This window comes from Rattus norvegicus, chromosome 6 (assembly GCF_021556685.1).
Source record: "Rattus norvegicus strain SHRSP/BbbUtx chromosome 6, alternate assembly SHRSP_T2T, whole genome shotgun sequence".
Classification (NCBI taxonomy): domain Eukaryota; kingdom Metazoa; phylum Chordata; class Mammalia; order Rodentia; family Muridae; genus Rattus; species Rattus norvegicus.
In genome coordinates this window covers 19,717,339-19,741,500 of record NC_141539.1, presented here as the reverse complement: position 1 = coordinate 19,741,500, position 24,162 = coordinate 19,717,339, and the positions used below count along the sequence as shown (strand labels likewise).

At 40.2% G+C, this 24,162-nt stretch overlaps 1 protein-coding gene across 28 annotated transcripts in view; it reads right to left on the bottom strand.

Annotated features, from left to right (window-relative positions):
• Slc8a1 (solute carrier family 8 member A1) overlaps positions 1 to 24,162 on the bottom strand; it is a 342,006-nt gene that overhangs the window by 50,459 nt on the left and 267,385 nt on the right. For 5 of the 28 annotated variants that reach the window (XM_087552447.1, XM_087552468.1, XM_087552448.1 and 2 more), the window contains 5 exon segments: positions 11,127 to 11,233; positions 7,856 to 7,876; positions 7,416 to 7,433; positions 7,295 to 7,309; positions 3,242 to 3,310 (listed from right to left, as the gene is read on the bottom strand). In XM_087552447.1, the coding sequence (XP_087408573.1) occupies positions 3,242 to 3,310; positions 7,295 to 7,309; positions 7,416 to 7,433; positions 7,856 to 7,876; positions 11,127 to 11,233 (230 nt within the window). 28 annotated transcript variants of the gene reach the window in all.

Below are 24,162 nucleotides of genomic sequence, written 5' to 3'. Positions count from 1 at the left end.
AGCATGAGCAAAAGCAAAGCAGAGTGAAAAGGAGACTGATTTTTAACTGTAAAAGTGGTAAGGGTTTTCTAAAGGGATTGGCAAGTTATAAAGGGTTCTGGTTAGGGTCATAGAACTAATCATCTCAAGGAAACATATAGCTAGTCAAGGCAGGGCTAGTGAAGTCCATTTACCTTGTGTTCAAATCAATTACAACTTGGTTCTCAAAACTTTCTGATATTTGGACCAATGCTCGTGTCCCTGGTAGTTCAGGTCGATTTTATTTGGGTCTTTGTCCAAATCTCTGGATTATGCTGAATAATAATGCCTTTCCCCCAAAGCAGTATTGCCATTTAGATGTTTATTTGAAATGCAAAGCTATGTGTGGGAGCTATCTATTGTGGCTCTCCTTTCTGTGACTTTCAAGCGCTAAGCTGGTTTGAGTGGTACTCAGGGTCACATAGGTAGAAAGCATACAGCAGTTAGGGAGGAAATGGGGTGCCCTGTCATTGTTCAGGGAAGCATCTCATGGGCTCGGTGATCCAGGGCACGGTGAGAAATAGATGGACGTGGCAGGAAATGAAGATGAATCATCCTATGAGCAAAAAGGGGCACTGCCCCCCAAATTCTTCGTATTTTCTGCATCAAACGCAAAGATTGGTGCACTTGGGTCCTCTAACTGCTCCCCGACATTTGGCTTTTCTTCATTTAAGAAAGAGAAAGTAGTATACAGGCACAGAGTATTTGATTGGCCAGAATTCAATGATATTCTTTTCATTGTTAAAAAAAAATCAGCCTTAATAAAAATCTTACAAGAAAGCTAAAATGTGGATATTTCATCTTAACAGGTTTCGCATCAACATAAAGAAATTCAAGGCACTTTTTTTTCTTCCTCTTACTCCAAAGCATGGGTTTATCCCTCATGCAGTCACCAAGAAATACTCCTACACCTTCATTTATTTATGCTTCAGGTCTGTCCATGGAGTAGTATACCAATGGGCAGCCAGGGTTTAGTAAATATCACTCAGTTCCTTAATATGTAGTGTGTGTCAAATACGAACATTTTCATATGGCTTAGCTATCGTTTTAAGTCAACCCTACACACAAATACTCCGTCTAGAGGCTTCCAGAGCTGGGATACGGCTCAGCTCTCTTTGGATTGCCCTCACACTGTCTATCACAATGTACGGGATGCCAAGAAATTACTCAATAAGGAGCTTTTATGAGATCCTCCAAGCTACAGTTAGCAATATTTTTCATTTGCTTATTTTTTTTTAAATAAAAGGGCCACCTATTAAACACGTCATTGTCCCCTTAACATATGTCAGCACAGACATAGTCCTCCTCTTCCCCAGCTATCTCCCAGGAACTTCTGGTACAGGTGGGAAAGGAGGCACAGGAATGAAAAAAAAAAAAAAACAGAAACAAAAAACAAAAAACCCCTAGCGTTAGTGTGGAGTGACTGAAGGAGCAGGGTGGGAAGACTGTCCTCTGCTTACGGGAGACCGAGAAAGCTTCAGGACAGAGGATAGATTTGAAACAGTCTTTTAAGCATGTAGAAAGCTGGCTAGGTCAGTATGACGGTAAAAATGGCCTGAGGTGTAGGGAGAGTGGCCACAGTCTAGGCATGGGCACAGAAAGGTCATTGGGTGAGTATTATGTATATCTAAGAGACAGTTACTGTTATGTGTACTAGAGGTGACTAATAGATATTGTGGCTGATCTACAGCAATACTGACACACTAGCCGTTACAATGTAGAGGTTTTGATGGTGGTGAAGAAGAGTTGAGTCTTTCCATTTTTTTTCCTTAGTGTTCTCAGGTGTGTCTTTTATTAAGCAGGGACATGGTTTAACAGTATTTAATAGTAATAAAGTACTATGTTTGTTTCTTTTTTGCATTCAACAATGGATCAAAAACAGATTCTTTATTGTAGCCAATGTCACTTTATTTCCTCAAGTGTAAAGAGTGACAACACAGTGAATTTTTGGTTCTATTTCTTAGGGCAAAACAATTCTCTCTGGGCAACTCTGGGTCTCTCTCTCTTTACGTACATGCGTACACTTGTAAAGCTTACCGATTCAATTGTGATGTTGACTGTAGAATATATAATGTCACAGTCTTGACCAACCAAAATAACTTAGAGATCCTGTGCATTAACAGCAACGGTGGCTACAAGCCAGTATGGAGAGGACACAGAAAAGCCCTGGGATAAGAGAAGTCCTGGGATCCAATCACCAGAGTGGGGTCTTTGCAGAGTTTTCAACCTTTCTAATGCTGTGACCCTTTAATAGAGTTCATCATGTTGTGGCGACCCCCAATCATACAATTATTTCATTGATACTCTATAACTGTAATTTTGCTACCATTATGAACTCTTAATGGATATCTGATATGTGATATGTGACCGCCTATCCCCAAAGGGGTCATGCCTCACATGTTGAGGACCACCACTTTATAGTGATTGATTTTTATAAAAGATTAATAAAATAATTAGCTTTAGGCGTCTGAGTCCTTGAAACATGTATTATGTAAAGGTGCTTCTAATACTTCCTAGTTCAAGCTGGATCTTGAATCGCCATCAGGGTGATGAAGGGTGACAGTGGAAAATTCTGTACAGAGGACAGTGTCACCCACATGGCTAATTCAATACTGGGATCTGTACTCATGTGGCTGATGACAGTTTTTTGTTTTTTGTTTTTTTTTTAATTCCAATAAACAACATAAGACTTAGAAAATGTGGGAAAGGCACTGGTGGGAAAACCTTAGGCTAATTTTGACCCTTTGTGAGTAACTATAGAGACAAGTCTGAAAACAAAGGTCATGTGATGGTAGGTCAGTTCTAGCTGGCCTCTCCGATTAGAACCCAGGAAGACTGATATTTTTAGTCTCTTGAATATTCTGAGAAAAATCTGCAGTTGGAGTAAGAACTGTGATTATGGGGTGGAGATCTGGTTTGTGAGGTTGGTCCAGGACCCATAGGGCCAGGAGATGTGTATCTACCGTCAAGGTCATTATGGGCAGCACTAAAGAGGAAGTCCTCTGTGTTCAGCTATAGACTCCATGCTAGGAGCTGATCTGGAAGCTGCAAACCCTCACACTTTTGAACATTTATGGCACCCCATCTCTCAGAGGAGCCACTTAATTAATCAGAAATATTTTAGAAGGCCCAGGCACTAGCATCTGTGACTCTAAGATCTGAAGACCCAAAGTATACCTGAGAACTGTGATTTTTTTTTCAAGGGCCACAGAGAAACGAGTACCTGAAATGCTGATTACGGTAGAGGGAATCGGATGATCTCTAGCATGGACCTTCCTGAAGACAGGTTGGCCTAGCAAAAGGACAGGCAGACAATCAGCAGGATTCATTATCAGTGCCGCTTGAGATTAGTAAGGTAAAAAGAACACCCAGATGCACACACTGCAAGCCATGTCAGTTAGTGTGGGTGGCTGTAGGTCACCCTCTGTAGGGCACGAGGAGGGGTTCTGATGGCCTACCCACCGTGGGGGCAAATGTTCCTTAAGCCAAACCAAATAGCACTTGATTAAGTTTGATGGACATGATAATGAGCCCCTTCCCTTGTGGTGAGAGACAGAATCAGTCTTGCAGTGATTGACACGGATGAGCTGGGTCCTTCAATTACTGACTCCAGAGGCATCATAAAACAACGGGAAGCACTTGGGGTAATGACACGTGTTCTAATTTTTGAAGTCTTTCAGTGGCATCCATACAGCCCCCCGAGTAGCCTATCCTTTTTGTTTCCTTCCCTACATATAAAATGCAGGTTTCTTTGAAGGTCCAGGAATATATAACCACTGGGAAGGTGCTCACTGCATTCATTGCCAGACTGCAGAGTGTCATTCACACACCCATGGAATGTAAGGGCATGTCATTATCACTCAAGTGTTTCCATCAACCAGACCAGCGGATTTCACTGAACTCCTCATTCCATTGGTTGCCAGGTCAACCAGCTGTTTTTGTTTGTTTGTTTGTTTGTTTTTTCCTATAAATATCTACTGAGATAAAAATTGAAAATTGTTAGATTTTTGGACTCAGGGCCAATGTTTTCCATTTAATGAAGGCAAGAAATTTTACCTCTTGGAGATGCAATTTTTTTGGTTGTAAAATAAAGCAAACTTCAGTGGAATGGCTCTGTTCCTTTAACCCATATATTGGAGTGAAGGGAGTGCAGTGTTAGGCTTATCAGGTTTTGGCTCCTCTAAATAAACATGCACATCTATATTACTGGACCACAAAAATGAATTGCAAGTGATATTAAAGAAGTATATTGAACACCATGTAATTTAAGGGAAAACTATAGCTGTATGGCTTAGAAGTTTCAGGGGAATCAAATATTTAAGGGAATAAAATAAACCTCTCCAGATTAAGCCAGGATATAGAATTTTATATGAAAATAGCTCTTTCTATGAAATCTAACTTTCCCTTACATTTTCTTTGACTAAAATTTGTGATGGTATCTTTTTATAAGACATAGTTGTATTTTAGATCGGAAGAGGTCTAACGTATAAAGTAAAGGTGAAGGGAGAAGGAGATGGCTTGTACTGTTGGACCAGCCAAATAACGGGGCTAGTGTTAGGGTAACCAGCCAAGGGCCTTTAACTCAGAGTTAGAAAGGTGCTGCCCAAGTCTTAGATGGGTAGATTAATCTTCTTGAGCCATTTTTCCTTGCCTGAAGGTGTGGACAATAAAGTCCATAAGCATTGTGATAAAATAATGTTCATCGTAAATGCTAATAAGTCAAAAGGTTATCATAAATCAGAAGGCCAAAGAAGAATGAGGCCATAGAGTTGAATATGGGCCTTTCAGTGAGACAGGGCTAGGGCAACGCTGAAGACTTGCAAACTTCCAAAGCACGTCCAGTCCTTAATGTGTACCACTAATGAGAGCTCTAAAATATTGGCGTGAGGTAACAGACCAAGTGGACTTTTGAGTTTTCATATAGGCTGATTCCAAATTCCACACCTATACTCATCTGTGCAAGTCCATGTAAAAGCTTCAGGCCAGTCCAGAGGGCTAAATTGATTCTCTTCTTCTTCCCTGCACCTCAAAGCCCTGACTTCAAAGCCTCAGTGTGACTTCAAAGACAAATCTTTAGGCTTTATCGCTCCTTTTCACTGTGCAGACCTAAGTGTTAGAAGTTTCTTAGAGGCATCATAGCAACTGAGCCCTGGGATTTCTGGTTTGACTGGGGAGAAGGAAGTTAGTATCCAGATAGGTAACAATTAGGCCAATATAGAAATTTCTAGTAAGTTCTGGAATAGTCTCTCACTCTAACTGCATTGACTTCTATATTGGAAGATGTCAGCACTAGAGAGACTTCTATTTTGCTTAAAGTTGCAGCCTCAGGGAGGAACCAGTGAACTCCTCATACAGTGGAAGCTTTCTGAGAAAGTGGTTGTGTCACGTTGGATGCAGGATATGGCCAAGGCAGGAAATACTGATATGAGGTATATGGAAGAAAGCTGTTAAAAATAAAAATAAGCACTCTATTAACTGAGATAGGAAAAGGGAAGATGGTTCAAATGACAGAGAAGGAAAGTCTAAGTAATGGAGTCCTCGTTTATGTAATACAAGATAGCCAAAGACATATAAGCACTCTAAATAAGGTATTCTAGACTGGAGGTGTGTAGTTAAAGTCTCATTAGGCTGCATAGCATGTAAGGAATAGCTGTATAGTATGCTCTTTTGAGAGACTACTGTTGGCTTTAGAAAGAGAAGCCACAAAACCATAAGGGTTGGAATGCCAACCTCTACCATCTCCAACTCACTCAAGAGGAGCTCATGACCCTCCTGACAGATTCAGAGTCTTTCCAAGATGACATCAGTGACTTCACATGTTGCAATGGCAAAGAGTGACTTCACATGTTGCAATGGCAAAGTTTATATATAAACTTTAATATATACCATATATTAAATTATATTTTATATTTATAAATCTATCTATCTATCTATCTATCTATCTATCTATCTATCTATCTATCTATCTATCTATCTATCTACCTACCTACCTACCTACCTACCTACCTACCTATCTATCTATCTATCTATCTATCTACCTACCTACCTACCTACCTATCTATCTATCTATCTATCTATCTATCTATCTATCTATCTATCTATCTATCTATCTACCTATCTATCTATCCTGTACTTAGATGCATGTACAAGTTCCAAGTTTTTTTCTGACTTGGGAAAGGCTTGGATGATTCAGATTCAGGGAATCCTGTAAGAAGTCTTCTGTGTTTAACACTTCATTTTTTCTAATTTCTGTGTCTCTGAGAATCTACAAGTCATGCTGTCCTTCACTGCTGTGACTAGGGATGAGTGTGGTGTAGCCAATCCACACAGAACTGCCATTACACCGTTCCGTACTGGGAAGGACTGCTTTGGTATTCATTGCGCATGAGTTCATACAGTGGCTGACAGCTACCCAGTGCTTACTGTGGTTTTCATTACTAGAAACTATGGCAACATTCCCTTCTAAATATTTTGCCATCTCTCTGCTTTAAAATTTTTGATATTTGTATGATATACTGGAATTTATTTTTTTTTTATATTTGCCTAACATTGAAAATCTCATCTAGGAAGTGGTTCACTAGAGACATTTTCAACCTGTAGCTGCAGACACATTAGAGTCATTGCTGGATATTCATTTTCCTCTCTAAGGCAGCAGAAATGATTCTGAAAAGGTGAGAAGATATGCCAGGTCAGAAGATGGTGCATTTAGGAATGAAATAAAGGTTTCGAGCTTTCTCCCTGGGATCTTGAATGTTTCTGCAAGACATTGTAATGAACGTCGAGTAGCAGAAATAGTTTTTGACTCCATGTTATTAGTACTAAAATAATAAAGTGTTCCAAGAGGGGCTCGAATCACTGTCGTGAGGGGAAGGGAAATGACTGTTCTGTCCTCTTCTAAATGTGGTATTATGATCTCAGTGATGCTAGGTCGTGAATTGTGTGGTTGTTACAGCCTCTGTCATAGGCTAGCAATCTTGTCTTTCTTATTCTGGAGTGTTGTACACCATTTGCCAGAGCACACTGCGTATTCTCAGTGCTATATGGTTACCTGGAGATTAGCCAGTATTAAAATATGAACAGTTAGAGGCTGTCCCTGTGAGTTTTGTTATGTATAGGTACAACACACACGGGCTGTTGTTAATTTGTAAAAAGGTTAATGTGCAAAATCAACAAGAACATAGTATGGGCCACAGTTAAATATTAATTCAGGTTATGTTTGGTTTTGGGTTTGGGTTATTTGGGCCAAAACTGGATTTTTAAAAAGAAGTTATCTTACCATACATCTTTTTTCCTTCATTAAAAACAAATAAAACAAGAAGAGATTTTTTAAAAAAAAATGTGTAATATATTGATGGTGACAGTAACAGTATAATTTATATTACTAAAAAAAATCATACCTGTTAATGTGAAGCCACCTGAGAAAAGAAAAAAAAAGAGAGAAATGTCAAAATTTAATTTACATTACAGGTAACAAATATTAGAGACATTAGACACTTGACAACACACCTGAAAATTTGCCAAATTTATAATGAAGAAGATCATGCAAAGGGCCAGTCATAACTGAATACATTCTTTTAAGACTATGCAGTTTAGTGCACAATCAGCTCTTGTAGATATCCCCTCCCCCAAATTACTGATCCTTTATAGTTTATATACACTAAATTAAAAATGGGCTATCAGTGGTCTGGCCTCAACTAAAACGAGGGCAATAGCCTTAAATGAAAATCTGGCCAATCCAGAGTTAGAGTTAGAAACCCAGAGTGACAGCATCATCTGATAGAAATGGGAAATAGCCTAGAACAAAATGAAAAGGACATGTAGGGGATGGAATGCTTACCAAGCTCATTTAACAACAGGGCTGTGAAGGAAACAGACAGAGACAAACACAGAATAAGAAACCAGATGAATAATGAGAGAGGAATACTAGCAGAAAGAAATCCAGGCAGGTCTGACTAGGGTGCAGAAAACCATTGGTTATAAAAAAAAATGGTGCATCTCAAGGAAGGTGCTCTTTGGAACATTTCCAAATAAATGACCTCAACAGGAATGTTTGTGTCTGAATAAAAAAAAAAAAAAACACCTTGTATGTCATCCCATAAGATGTTTCTTCCACAGTTGTTGACATAGCACATACAAAGTATAGTGGGGATGTTGGAGGTGCAAATCTTTAACTCAGTTTGGGAGTGGGCTTCTTCAATTAACATTGCCTGAGAGCTAATGAGTCAAGTGTTTGGAGGTGTTTCCTGACCAAAGACTTCAGCTACCTTCCATGAAAATAAGTAAATGCCCTAGACTGCCCTCCTAGAAGGATATTTTTGACCCGGGTAGAGCTCGCTCTGCATTGGAAGATGCTTTGACACCTCCAAATAAATTGCTTATGCTTTTTAAATTCTCTAATCCTAAGAGTCCCTAACTTGACACTTATTTGCGTGCCTTCATGCATTAATATGTTACCTGGAATGTTTCTGGTGGATACGTAACTCCACAGAATTGGACGGGTTTGGAAAATGGGCCAATCTGTAATGTAGCTTGTTAGAGTATATTCCTTCAATACAATTGGGACCATAGCACTTTATTTTAATAAAAGTTAACCTGGCTAAGCGGAGTCAAATGAAAGCCCTCTTGGTTTGTCTGCAGGAGTATTCTAATCACTTGTTCTCAGCCCTGGAGTGGTAGCGCTGTCAGAGGGAACCTAGGAAAACAAGTCAGTGTTTTATTTATAGTGATAAGAATTTGTTTGGCTGGTACAAGACAGGAGAGTGTTGCCAAGGAACTATAATTTGCTTGCACATGAGGGCATAGTTTAGCAAAATGACAATTGAAAGAGCTGTCTCCAAGACAGTCCTTGAGATAAAAGGATGGCTCTTCCGAGGACCACAGTCAGAGCGAGGTGGATGCTAATGAGGTATCTTTTGATCCCATCTCTGTAAGACATATTTTCTGAAGTCTCCTTTCTTTCTGTTTACTGACGATGGGACTTCTTAAATGAGCTGCATCAAAATGAGTCCCACGTGCCCCTTTCTCCATCACTCCTGGTGCCATTTTATACTTAAGTTAGAGACATTAGAAAAACCATTTTTCCTCCCAGAGGTCACTGAGTTTTCAGAATGTGAGATTGTGTTTCCTTAAATGTTGAGTCTACGTAGGAATTGGTCATATATTGTATTTCTTGGACTACATGTTAAAAACTTAAATAAAATCCTCATCCTTCCTTATGAAATAGAACATATTTTAAAATAGGGAAGAGGAGAGAAGGTGATTGGCTTCTTCTCTTTGCAAATATTTTCAAAAATTGTGAGAACGAACCAAACATAATTATGAAATTCTCAAAGAATTAACACAAGTGCTTAAAGTAACTTAGTTATAAGGATATCACTGATCAATTTTTCCTGTTACTATTTGTATTAAAATTGTATTAATTCTGTAAGTTATTTCAAGATTTTTGGTGCATGGGCAAGATTAGTGTAAGTCGAGGTTAAATATTTGCAAGGGCCGCATCCTAGAGCTACATAAAACAAAGCCCATACATATGACTGTGGTTTCATATATATGGCACCTTATTTGTTAGAGGCTTTTTAACTTTTTTTTTTAATGAGATAGGGTCTTGTATGCTTAGGTTGCCCTTGAGCATTCAGTCTTTCTGCTTTGACCTTTCAGGTGCTCGAACCACAAGTGGATGTCATCCCGTCTAGTTTTATGGCTTTTCCTAAATGACACATTCGATGACATGGAAAACATATCAAACTCAGTCATTAGCTTATTGGCAGTGTGACTGACTCCTAGTGCTCCTTGCTCTTAGAAATTGCTTTTTGAAAAAGCTATGGCCGGAAAGATTGGCACACGCCTCTCAGTACTTTGGAGGCAGAGGCAGGAAAATTGGGAGTTCTAGATCTCCCTCATCTACATAGCGAGTTGGAAGCCAGGCTCAGCTACAAGAGACCCTGTCTCAAAAGCAAAGAGCAAAGCAAAGCGAAACAAAATCTACCCCAAACCAGATTCTCCATGGTCTCCTGCTTACCAAGTTCTCTGTAACTTTTTGTATACTGCCATTAGATCCCTGTGCTCAGGGTCTACCTTGAACTTGTAGATCGTTTTTCTTTTTCTTCTCCTTCCATGGACAAGACAGGTTTTACCACTAGGCATTTTAAGGCTAAGTGAATCTTCATAGGCACACCTGTGAGTGGGTCTGAAGTAGTGAAAATCAGACACATCCTCCTAGCTAATTCTAGCTAGTCCTTTCCGAATGACAGAAACATTTGTTAATATTTAGTAAATCTGGTTGCAAGCAAGGTTAGTCAGCCCTTCCTAAGGAAAGTGGACATTGCTTGGTGTACTCATTAGGGAAGGGAAATGACCCCACTAAGCTTCAAAGGTAATGGAGTTTAGTGTTCAGAGGCCAGGGAAGAGGAGATAGTTAAGTGTGAGAGTAGGGAGACACGGAGAGGGAAAGAGTACAATTTCTCGCTGGTTTGTCTTAGCATACTCTCACACCTTTCATTCCTCTTCTTATCCATTTTGGTTCCTCAAGCACAAGGGAGAAACTGCACTCTTTCTCATATTCCTCACGGTCAAATATTCTAATGGTAATGATCTTCCTGTGGGGACACAAGACAAAGGCAAAACAAATGGTTGGAGTCACACGCTCATGCTCTAGATGTCCACCAAGCTGGATGTTATTGTGATGTTACGGAGGGAAACTGGCAGCACATGACCTTCCAGGCCTATGTAAAAGGGCATCTTAGCTGCTCTCCATTGGTCCCCACTGAGTTCTCTGTGTCCGTGGACCCCTTTCACAATCCTTCTGCTTCTCCCACAAGTACAAAAGCTGGTTTAGAATTTGGACATCGCACAGTTCCAGCGCCCGTCTTTTCGGCTATGGAAGCTTGAACGATTGTGCCCCGAATGAACCTGCAGAACCTCATGGGACGCAGTGGCCATAACCGGTTGACGTAGCTGCAGTTTTGGCCCACCGCTGCCAAGGAAAGAGCTATGCCCTGTTACATAGTGGAGGCATGTGTGCGTTTCAAGTCATGTTCTGAAGACGCAGGCATCGAGGGAGGCACAGGCAGCGGAAGCTGTCGGGCTCAGCCCTAGAGCAGCTCCCCCACCTTTCTTCTCACTCATCTCCACCAGACGGGGTTCTCCAATCTCAATGAAGAAGGTCTTGTTTTTCTCATACTCCTCGTCATCGATTACCTTGACTGATATTGTTTTGCTGAAACAGAGAAGAATAGAAATTGACGAACAGGGGAAGAGGCAAGCAAGCAAAGGGATGTAGGCAAGAAGAAGCAAGGTTAGAGAGGTCACTGAAAACAGAGCTCCTTGCCCAGGGCCTCAGAATTCATCTGGACAAAGTACAGTTCTCAATGTTAATAAGCTTGTTATCATCGTGAGGAAAAAAAAGCAGAAAAACAGATTATAATGAGAAAAGAAAAATGCTTATTAAAGTATTTAACTCTTAGCTGAATCCTGGAAGCCATTGCTTTAGAGTAAATAATAAAATACAGTAGGGCCAAGTGAGATGTGTCAGTGGGTAAAGGCACTGAACACCCAGCCCAGTGACCTGTGTTCCAATCATGGAGACAGCTGGAAGAAGGAGAGAACTGACTTCAGCAAACTGTCCTCTGACCTTCACCCAGACGCCATGGCAGGCACACCTCTTCTGTCATACATGTGTAACACACATGCACACACACACAGGCACACACACACCACATTCACACATCAATACAAGAAATAAAAACAATGAAATATTGAGAGAGATGTTATCCTAAGTATGGGGTAATTTTCCCCTTCTCTGTATTTTACTTTATTTCCAAGAATAATATTTAAATTTTTGTTGAGTTTACTATATAATTACACCATTACAACATTACCCTCTCCCCTCTCCTTTCTCTAAACTCTCCCACATATCTCTTACTGCTTTATTTTCAAATCCATAGCCTCTTTTTTTATTAATTGATTAATTGCTATATATATATATGTATATATCTTGCCCAGATGAATTTCAACTCTCATTAGCTACGTATGGCATTTAAACTATTTTCCAACTTCATAAATGCATTGAAATGTTTCACAGAGAATTCTTCCTGCCCGCCAGCCCTCAGTAGCATTTGCACCATGGTCCTATGGCTGGGAATGATTGATGGGCAGACAAGACAAATGCAAATATTATGCAAATCCAAACTCCAGTCATGATACCAGGCATAACTTTTGATGGATCTGAAAATAGATCATTCTAATATTACCTTGTAACTAATAAAGCTTTAGTGTGTTGTATATTGTAACTTATATAGAGATCCCTAAATACTGATTTAACAAGACTTTTAAAAATACCATCAACCAAGGTAATAACTGACTAAAAATTTTAAAGCAATAGGTTTTCATAGACAGAAAGATTTTATTTGGTGACACGGAGATTTTTATTTAAATTAATTCTTTAATTAAAATTTAATTTGATACTCAGATAAATAAAAAATCTAAAAAAATTAAAAACAACAAAATTTAATTTAATTTTTGGGGTCTTTTAGAACACCATAAACTGGCCTATAACCTTGCCTTTTAGTTCATTGATCAAATCTCCTGTTTCACCTAAACAGAGGCTATATAATGACTTTTTTTCATTTTATCTTACCGTGAAGGAAGATCGGTGAAATTCTACAAATTTCCCAGGCTCTATTTTCAAATGTTTACCTCTTCCTGTCTAGGCTTAGTACCGTAGACGTGAGATCAAATGATTGGCTTTGGAACCTCTCATTGCCCTTATTTTCCTCAGCTAAAAACATGCGTGGCATCCCCAGTGTCTCCCTCCAGAGAAGCTAGGGCTCACAAGAGTGCATTTTCTTTGTGTCTTAAAGACTCTCAGTACATAGGTGAACAGTGAGACGTGACTAATATAACAATCGTTTCTCTCAGTGCAGAAATTTGTAAAACTATCAAGAGTATGATACACCCAACTACATGTACAAGTGGCTGCTGCCTAATTGTTAGACGAAGCTTCTGGATTTTATCAATTCTCTCTCTCTCTCTCTCTCTCTCTCTCTCTCTCTCTCTCTCTCTCTCTCTGTGTGTGTGTGTGTGTGTGTGTGTGTGTGAGAGAGAGAGAGAGAGAGAGAGAGAGAGAGAGAGAGAGAGATTCCTAAAATAAGATGATTAGGCTAACCTGTTAATTTGCATCTGAAAATCCAAAATACTCCAGGAAGCCCAAGAGGCCGTGGCTATTCCTGGTTGTCTACATCTGGAATAAATGGTGGGCACTCCTGTGACCCAATGCTTTGGGGATATCTGTTCTACTTGAAAAGTAGAAAGCAGCTGCTATTTTACATTACATCAAATTTACCATTGAAATCTCACCAAAGGTCTCGTTTTTTTTGTTCTTAACAAAATTCATGTTCCTTAGGTATTAATTTCTACTTTATATTCCTGCGCTTTTAAACCGTGGTTGCAAAGCTGTGCAAAAAAAAAAAAAAAAATGATGCCAAGTCAGGTTGCAGTGATCTTCCTTTTCACCCTATAACAAACATAGATAATATTCTCAGCCCACAGTTATTTGGACTAAAGAAGTAAAGAAAGCCCAGTACATATGGTTGGAGTAGCCTTTCAAGTGAGTCTGTGTATAGGAAAATTACTGATTTTATGGCCAAGGGACATTATCCCAACTTACTCTATAACCAAAAATCACCTGCCAACATATTTTTTCTTATCACTGTCCAATGCCATTGTTGTCCTTGTACTGTGTGCTAGTTAGTCTTAACTGTCAACTTGACACAACCTAGAACCACATGGGAAGACAGTGGCAGTGGCAGAATCACCCACAGCAGCTTGGATTGTGCATATCTGTGGCAAATTGTCTTGATTGTTAATAAGGGTGGAAAAACCTATCTTCAATGTGGATGGTACGGTGCCATGGGCTGGGTACTGAATTATGCAACAGAAGTGAAAGTTAGCTTAAAACTGGGAAGGAGGTAGTGTGGGTGCGTCCCTTTCTCTCTGTTCTGGGCTGTAGGTGTGACTGGATTAGCTGCTTAGCTTCCTGCCTGGATTTTCCTGCAATAGTGGGGTATAGCTTGGAATTGTAAGGCAAAACAAACTCTTCCTTCCTTATGTTACTGTTAGCCAAGGTACTTTATCACAGCAACAGAAATGAATCTAGAACCCATTATAATAACTTCATTTTCTGTACCCCACGAAAACAGATACAGTATCCCATAAAGCTTATTTATAGTTGAGAGGTACTTGACACTTATTATTGGAGCATCAATATTTGCCATGATCAGATGTGGTCTTTGGAAATATTTCGCCATTTGGTAATTGTGATATTGAAAAAAAGAAAGATGACGAAGAAGAAATACATCCATAAATGACTTTATAATAAAGACACACCTATAATAACATTTGCATAACAGCATATCATTTTAAAATCATTAGAAATGGAATCAATAATGCCCTTGGCACGAGAAGCCATTTAAATTGTATATCGATTTAGCTTCTCTAGTACAGTAAAACTATTAATAGGAAATGCAGTTATTAAAGGCCATTTCAGTCAATCTAAAGTAGCAGGATGAAGTCAGCCCTGAGTTAATTCTCTAAATCAAGACAGACAAAGTCAGAAGCCATTGTTTGCTCGCCTGTTACTTCAGAAACAGAAAGGTGGTGGTGTAATTTTCAAAGGGAAAAACCATGAGAAACCTGCAACTCAATGGTCTTTTCTCACCTTTGAAGCCCAACCTTTGAAAACAAGCTGTCAATTTATGCGCCCGAGATTATGTTACTCAAGATGGGCATGGTTTGCTGACAACCTCACCTAGCCTGTCTGGATAAGCACTGGAAGCAAGCTTTTGCTTCCCAGGATTCAGAAGTAGAAATGGAGTCTCAAGGATGCAGAAGTTGTGAAGTCTCTTAATCCACCCCTTTGCCATACCAAAGCCTCATCAAAGGAGCTGTGCCTCACTGAGATCACAGATGCATCCTGGTCTTTCTGCTTTGTTTACCGATAGGAGGCAGTCAGGTATGTTTATTGTTTTCAATTGATAGCTTGAGAAAATCAAGCCTGAAAGAGTTGGATAAACATAGCCCTTTAATTAAGTACAGCTTGCACATTGCACCGATGAGGAACTAATAGAAAAACAAATAAATGTCTTGCTGTTTTCAACAACCACGATTATGATAAAGACAGAGAGGAGAACTCACTCGATCTTTCCCATTGCGAACTACCAACATTTCATTTCCTAGAATTTAGTAAGACAGTTTGAAAATCTTATGACAACAATAAAATATTTCTCAACAGGGCCAAAATGTTTATAGATGCTATTTTCATTTCTAGAGAATAAGTTAAGAAAGAAGAAGTTATTTAGTAGAAAAAGGGAGATCATTCTTTCTGATCTAGGAGGTGCCTTTCATGTGTTCACAGCAAGCCAATACCCATGTTCCCCTTTTCAGTCCCTCTCCTCTGAGGGCTCTCAAAGGACCCAATGCCTTCAAACGGACTGCTGAGGAGTCTGGTGGCAAGTCACAGATAGAGGAAAGAAAGTCATGGCTTTATTAGTGGTGGCTGAGACAGAGAATCCCTTCAAAGGGCACTTGAGTCTTTGTTAAACCAGAGTGGTTTACCTATCCTCTTTTTAAAAAGAGATTTACACCTACCTTTCTTTGCTTTCCAAGGTCTGCACTTGGTGTTAGAAGAAGATGACAAGAACAAGTGAGGGAGGGGCAGCACCCCTTCCATAGATTTAGTTGCTTCCTTAGCTCTTTCTTTAAGATTTGTCCTGATGTTAGGAATACGCAGAGGCATAGACTGATGCACATCTTATTTCTTAATCTAAAGATATTCCGATGTTGCTAGGAATAATTCTTACTACCCATAATTTAAAGAGGAAATGAGACTCGAAGAAGCTAGTGGCGTCCAGTTTTGCCTGTGTATTTCCTGAACTGGCTTCAACAACTGGCACCTTCCAATTATTTCACCCACTGTCAACCACCAGGTCCCATATTCAACGGTTCAGTATATTTAGAATGACAGTAAATGATTGATGTCTTATTTTAGATTAATATGCAGACTTACTATTTCATCTTTCTATTCACAAAGACTTCTTATGTGAATAATGATAGGAATTAGAATACAGGAAATGGTAGGGTCTCTGATGGCTGCCTTGCATAGTTATATCTTCCAAGAGATAAAGTTTTAATTCAAATAATCACATAATACTATATAAATATAAAAACCAATAGGGCTTCACCAAAACTGTGGACTGAGTAGCCAAATAGTAGCTTCAGCCTCATAATGTAGTGCCTGATAGAATTAGACAATTTAGGGTCCACCCTGACCACTAAAATTAGATTTACATTTTGCCATTTCCAGATGATTCCTATGCATGGTGAAGACCAAGAAGCCTTGATAAAAGAAGACAACTGGACTCTTAAATTGGATTATAAACTAAGAAGTGGTTGAAACTGACTTGTCACAAATCTTCCAGGATGCTAGAATCACCGAGGAATATCATCAACTGTCAATCTCTGTTTTACCTCCAGATTAGCTGGACAAACTCATCAGGTGTGGAGGCCCATTACAAACATGTGGCCCATACATATACAGCCACCAAACTAGATAAGATGGATGAAGCAAAGAAGTGCAGGCTGACAGGAACCGGATATAGATCTCTCCTGAGAGACACAGCCAGAATACAGCAAATACATAGGCGAATGCCAGCAGCAAACTACTGAACTGAGAATAGGACCCCTGTTGAAGGAATCAGAGAAAGAACTGGAAGAGCTTGAAGGGGCTCGAGACCCCACATGTACAACAATGCCAAGCAACCAGAGCTTCCAGGGACTAAGCCACTACCTAAAGACTGTACATGGACTGACCCTGGGCTCCAACCTCATAGGTAGCAATGAATAGCCTAGTAAGTGCACCAGTGGGAGGGGAAGCCCTTGGTCCTGCCAAGACTGACCGTGATTGTTGGGGGGAGGGCAGTAATGGTGGGAGGATGGGGAGGGGAACTCCCTTAGAGAAGGGGAAGGGGGTTGGGGGATCTTGGCCCGGAAACCGGGAAAGGGAATAACAATTGAAAAGTAAATAAGAAATACCCGTTAATAAAGATGGAGGAAAAAAAAAGTTGCAGACGATTCTAATATTTGACCAGGGCTGATAACTAGCTAATTGTCAGCTAGAATGTGTGACCTAGTGTCTAAAAGATTGAATTAATGAAAAGTAGGCATTGAGATCGAGTTCCTTTATTGGGCTGGTATTAATGGTGTCTTTAATTTCAGAAGTACACTTTTTATGGAATTGGGCGCACCGGAGTTTGGTTCATATAGAATGCATGGGACTGTGAGAAAGCCACAGACTGATCTAATGAGCAGTCTGGGTTGAAACACAACACAGAAGGATTGTGGGTTTTGTCTTTCGCTGAATTCTGTGGTGTTCTTGGGAACTGTCTTCCATGTCAGGAAATGGTAATCTCAGCTGGCAACCTTAATAACACAGGTGAGCAGATCCTCTTAGCATCCAGGCAGCGGTGGGTGGGTGGGTGGGTGCTTACACTCATGCAAAACCATTTCCCTCTCAACAACGGATTAGAACTTTGTGATGTGTTTCATGAAACAGTGGTTGCTATAAAGTAAGAACTAAGATGTCAACTGCACTAAAGACGGTACTGTCTCCTCTCTCTTCCTGAATCCCCGGAAAGCCTATAACTCTTGTTAGCAAGAGACTGTGTGGGTGGAACTGGGACTTTACACACATGAGCACTCTGTATACAGACATAGACCTGTTCCCGGACTAACCACAAAGATCCCTGCAGCTTCCCAAGTGACAGAGCGATGTCCGTATCTTATGAGTTTGAAAATTAATTTGAAGTGTAACTAAATTGAGTCTTCAGGAGAGATTCTTACAACTCAAAAAGATAAAGAGACTAAGTAGAAAGGGGAAAGAATCTGAAGAGGTATTTCACGGAGGAAGCTAAACAAATGGCCAATAAATACATGGTTGGCCATCAGGGAAACACATGCAAGCCCAACTTGGTTTGAGATTCCAAGTCTCACCGGGATGGTTGTGATGAGAGTCACAACTGATAACATGTTACGTGGCAATGTGAAAAAGTTAGGACCTTTATAAATGACCAGTGCAAATGCAAAATAGTGCAGTGAACTATTTGGAAAAGTCCTCTGGAGTTTAAAAGGAGAGTCACCATAGGACCAACAATTCCACTTCTAGGTATGTGGTGAAGAAAATAAAAATTGGGAACTACCAAGTATTTATCAGGCTGGTGGGTGGATCTAAACCTAACAAAACAAAACCTAACAAAATAGGATCTACTTATGTAACAGAATATTACTTGGCAATGTAAAGGGAGTGTTGATGTATGCTATGGCATAGAAAAATTAAAGAGTATATTGAGTGAAAGAAGCTAGAACAAAAGATGGCATAGCGTGTAGTTCTATATTCTCTCTCTCTCTCTCTCTCTCTCTCTCTCTCTCTCTCTCTCTCTCTCTCTCTCTCTCCCCCTTTCTCTCCAGAATGGGCAACAGACAAGAGAATATCTCAGCCATTGTCTAGAACAGAAGGCAAGCATGGGTTTTATGTTATAAAGTTTCATGATTTTATATCAGCAATGCTTGCAAATTTTGAGGACATACTAAATACACTGAATTGTATATTTTACACTGATTTTGCTTCAGTAGTACCTGAGGTTTACCTCAAAGAGCCAGTGCTGGGAGAACCAAAACATTCAAATTTTACAATCTATCAGTCTTCACAAAAGGCTGCTTCCTTGGGTGAGAACAAGTAAGACTGTTTAGCGTTTTGGTGAAGATTCAAATTCTGTGAGCACTGCCAAGAAGAAGCTGGGGTGCTGTATGCCAGGAGACAGAGCAAGCCATTTACATCAGGCCTAAGTGCTTTTTCTATGTTTGTCAGCTCCATGTCTCAACCCAGACCTCTCAGCATCTTTACAGAGCACAGCCGGCTTCCTCCAGCATCAAGGGCTGCCTGCCTTCTTTGACATGCTAAGCATTTTCTGCTGGCTGTTGCCTTGGGCCTGGCTTTCTGAGTGCTTATTTCTTTACCCAGAAGTCTGGAGTATTATGAAAATGCAAGGGGCAGCACTCCCTTCACAGTATTTCTTTAGAAAGGAAAGAAAAGAGCTCTGCCTACTTCTGGAGGTGCCCGTGCAATGGTCTCTCTCATCAGGGCACTCTCCAGCTCCCTTATTCCCATCATTTCCCTCTCCTCATGAGGAGCCAGGTCCTTGCTCTGCATAGCTTCAATTGTAAAACTTTAAACCTTTTCCTTCATCCTTCAGAACTGATTGGTGACTCATTGACTTGGGCTTAGAGAAAGAAGATGAAACTGATTCAGAGAAGAGTCTTGACTAGGTATTTGTCATTTTTCCTTAAGTGATCTAAAATTGTCTTTCCCTTATAAACATTTCAGAAATGAACAGGTTGCTATTCTTATCCCTTCAATCAATACTTTTACATTATTGTTAGTAAGCTGGAGAGAAACTTGAGGCATAGATTCACCAGAGAATTTGCTTAATATCCCATGGCTACCTCGATAGGAAACGCACCCATGATCTCATCCGTTTAGTTTGAAATGGCAAGAGTATGCAAAAGAAGCTCACGTGACTGGGATCCTTTCTAGGCTCCAGCAACTTCTGGTTCAGCTAATTGGGCAGGCTCTACCTGGCTTCTTTCTACATATCAAAGCTATAATATAGTAAATGAGATCAATATATGTCACATCACAACTATTGTGCACGTTTGCAGGACTGCGGTGACCAGTGAGTGTCACTGTTCACAAAGCGTGGCTGATGGGACTTCACAGGTTGTCACGAGATGAAATGGAATAGTGTATGCAAAAGTATCTTGTAAAGGGGAATAGATGTTAGGTTCCTATTATAGCGGAAAAGCATGGCTGGGGCGGAGGCTCAGTGGTAGAGCATTTGCTAGCTGGAAAGTCCTGGTGGTGTTTACAAGTCTTGTTTGCTTGTTTGCACAGTCACCAGAAGGATCAATGGAAAACGTGGGCATTGAAGTCAGGGGACATTAAATGAAGTAGAGGGGAGTCCCCCTAAGTCCATTCTCAGATGCAGCTCTGAACTGCATCCTGTGTTGATGTAGCCAAGTGCAGGACCCTGAGCTCAAAGGAGGCGCAGGAGGCCACTATGCTCCTAGCCTTACCGCTCTAACTCTGCCTGGTCCCTACTCACCAACAGCTGCCCATAGGAGGGTCTGAAGTCTCCCTGGAGCTCCTTGTGTGAGACAGGAGTCTGACAAATAGGGATGGTGCCAATCTGTCATTCAAATCAACTCTGAGGATGAGTTGCTAAAGTCGCTGAATCAAAGTGGCTCTCCAGAGGGACTGTCATCTGCACCCTGATCTTGCTGCCTTCTCAGATGGAAATTGAAACCATTGTTGCAACCAGAGGGAGGAACAAGGAGCTAAAATCCTGCAGCTCCACAGAGACCAGAGGAATGTCTGAGAATACTGGAATATTTGTTTTCCAGAATAACTTGCTGTGTTGTAGTTTCTTCTGTTCACTTTTAAAATTGAATGTCAAGCATCTGATTTATTTTTTCAAATAGTAACAAAGATAATATATCCTTGGTTTCTTACTTCTTTAGCACTTTGTTATAAATGTTAGTCTCAGAAGAGATAGCCTCAATCTTGGATCTGTAATCATAGAAATCTGGCAGTGGAGGCAGGGGGACGGAAGTAGGTGCCAGCCTGGGCTACAAGGCCAATGGCAGGCCAGGTTGGGCTAAATTAGCCAAGACTAATCCTTGGCTCTAAGACAAATGAAACAAAATGAAAAGAAATGGTCACAATCAAAACCTTTCTGAAAACATGGAGGCCAGTGAGAAAACCAGAAGTTTCCGTTCTGGAAACAAGAGAAAGAGAAAACAAAAGGAAGAGAACCTATGAGCCTTCTTCCTTTCTCTGGAAATAGGACTGATGATTTCAAGAAATGCATCAAGGTGTGTGAGCACTGCTTCAGTAAGAACTGTGCCAGACATCCTAATACCTCCGGAAGCTCTGATCTAATTTGACAGGCTATCAACAAAATTGAACCAGCAAAGGCTACTAGGAAAAAGAGACAAGGGTATCCCATAGACTGACCATAACTTTATGATATTTACATAATAACCTAATGATTAACTCACTGAAGGAATTCAGTCTTAAGGGGCATAAACATACAGGGAGCCAGGGATTGTTGTTTAAAGCTGTATGCTGAGACAACTGCCCATCCAGCGAACAACAAAATAGATGACATATCAGAACGATGGCTGGCCATAATGGTGGGAATTTATCAAAATAATGTTGGTGTCTTTTTATTGTTTAATACATTTCTATTGTGGAAATGTATGAGAAAGTCACACTTTTAACACAATGATGAAAGGTTTCGGCATCTTAAATGTCTTCCTAGTTCAGAAATGCAGCATCTTATGGAGCACCTGTGTTAACATGTGCAAAGCTCTGGCTTCAAACTCCAGGAGCCTCACCTGCTTCCTGACACCGCATTCCCTAATTTGTCCTCAAGACTACCTATATTTCTGTAATATGACAGTCATACTTGAACATAGCCTCTCTAGGATCCATTATTTCAATGATACCTCAATACGGAGGCTGGCGTTGAGAATGCCCCATGGGAGGCTGGGCCAGGCAGTGCATGCCTGAAACGCCAGAACCTGGACGGCTGAAGCCACCAGGGAAACATAGGAAGATTCTCACGGGGTAGGCAAAGATGAAGGGATGAAGAACATCCTTTCTATGCCAAATAGTAAGTGTCTTAGGTTCAAGGTCAGAGACTTTTATAAGAACTTAGAATCAAATGTAACTGATAAGGCTTCATTGCAAGGACGCTGCTTCCTCATTCTTTCTCCAAGGCCCTCTTTATCCTGAATATTTGAATATTCCTATGTTGCCTATAGACTCTTCCCAGAGATCACTGCTATCTTCAGACTTTTTCGAGAGATATGCTTTTTCATATATATCTATATATCTATATCTATATCTATATCTATATCTATATCTATATCTATATCTATATCTATATCTATATCTATATCTATATCTATATCTATATCTATATCTATATCTATATCTATATCTATATCTATATCTATAGGATAGTTTTGTGTCAACTTGAGTCACCAGAGAGGACAGAACCTCAGTTGAGGAAATAGCACCATGGAATGTAGCCGTAAGGTATCTTCTCTACTAGAGATCAGTTTGGGGAGGGTCCTGGGTTCTATAAGAAGGCGGGCTGAGCGAGCCAGGGGAAGTAAGCCAGTGAGCAGCACCCTTTCAAGACCTGTTTTGTTTGAGTTCCTGACTTCCTTCACGGATGAACAGCAATGTGGAAACAGGAATAGAATGTGGAAGTGTAAGCTGAATAAACCTTTTTTCTTCTTCTCCAATTTGTTTTTTGGCCTGGGTGTCTTGTTACAGCAATAGAAACTCTAAGATTATTTATACACCTATATCTATGTCTATATCTATATTTATATCTATATCTATAACTATCTCAAAGTAGAGAGTTTCTGGGGAGAAGAATGGAAGGATTATATACTGTTGGAATGTTGTAGCCAAAGGAATTTGCTGAAATATCTCTATCAGAGGAGCCTACTTTGAGATCATCAGATAAACTAAACTCTCTTAGGTTTTTAAATCCATATTGTTTCTTCCTTTTGTTTTCTCCCCTTCCCATCTTCATAGCCACAAACTGTACAGCAGCAAACTAATCTACCTACTGCACTCACATAAAACACACTTAGAGACAAGCACCAAGTACTTTCTGGAACACAGCTAGAATAAGCCAGTAAGTAGTGAAGTGATACTGAAGTTTGAATTCCCAGGTTTTTTTTGTAAGTATCCTACACATGTATGAAATGCTTGTGAGGGTCAGAGGGTAACCTTTGGTGTTGTTTCTCAGGTATTGTCCACTTTTCTTGCAACAAGGTTTATCACTGGCCTAAAAACCGTGAAACCAGCAGACTGGCCAGTGACCCCTGGGATTCGTCTGTGCTTGCTTCCGCAGTTCTGGGATTACAAGTGTGCACCACATCCGCAGCCTTTTCTAATGTGGGTTTGCGGGATGGAACTCAGGTCCCTGGGCAGCAAGACAGGTGCTTTTCCTGTGATATAATCTCCCCAGCCCTATGTCTCATATTTGATGGCTACCTTACATTTAATTAGGCATTCCATATTTCTGTCTCTAGGTGTACATTTTAAAAATACACCTGGATTTAATTCTGTATGTCCTAATGGAGACCCCTGGTGGGGTTCAGTTTTACCAATAGCAATGGAGTCTTCTAAGAAGTTCCTTGGTGAGTTTAAGTTGTTCCAATGTTTCCCATGAGTCAATGGGTCCATGACTCAGAGCACCTCTGCTTTATTTCTAGATGGCTGAGTTCTTGTTTCCCATTTCCTGCCTGTGCTTACATTAGGGTCTCACACTTAAGGCTCAGGTTCCCATGATGTAAGATGAACACAATAATAGAATTTACCATATCTGATTGCTTTATACACTGGGACTGGGACCTCTCAGGTACCACATTATTATGACAGGTGTGCAGTGTGACCCCTGGAGGATATTTTGTCAAGTGAAGGATGGGATTGGGACTGTCTGTGGCCTTGTGCTAATAAATTCATCTGTGCAGACTTACCTAACCTTCAGAAATGTATTTTACCATGAGGTTGTAAAGAAGGTAAGAGGGGCCAAGGAGAACAGCAGAACAGGGCTGGGTATGTTGCAAGCACCCATTAAGCTACGGAGAATAAGGAGCTAAGGGAATAGATGCTAAGAATTTTAAGGGGAGCCCTTTGTTAAAGTCAGTAGAAATCTTTTTACTGTTTGTTTTCTCAGAGTTTCAGTCTATCTTTTTGGCTATTTTTCCCTGAAAAAATCTAACAAACAGACAAATAAATGAACCCCAATCTTGCACTTGAGAGACTCCCATCATTGCTTGTGTAAAACACCACAAGCTTCCAGTGCTTTCCATGTTCTTCTCACTAAACACAAGAACGGCAATGTGCGTGGCTTCGAGATGTTGTGTGCTCCTTTTTGTAAAGCATTTTACTGCTTATCTAGATAAATGCCTGTTCACTGTTACAAATTCACAAGTAGAGAAATGAGGAAA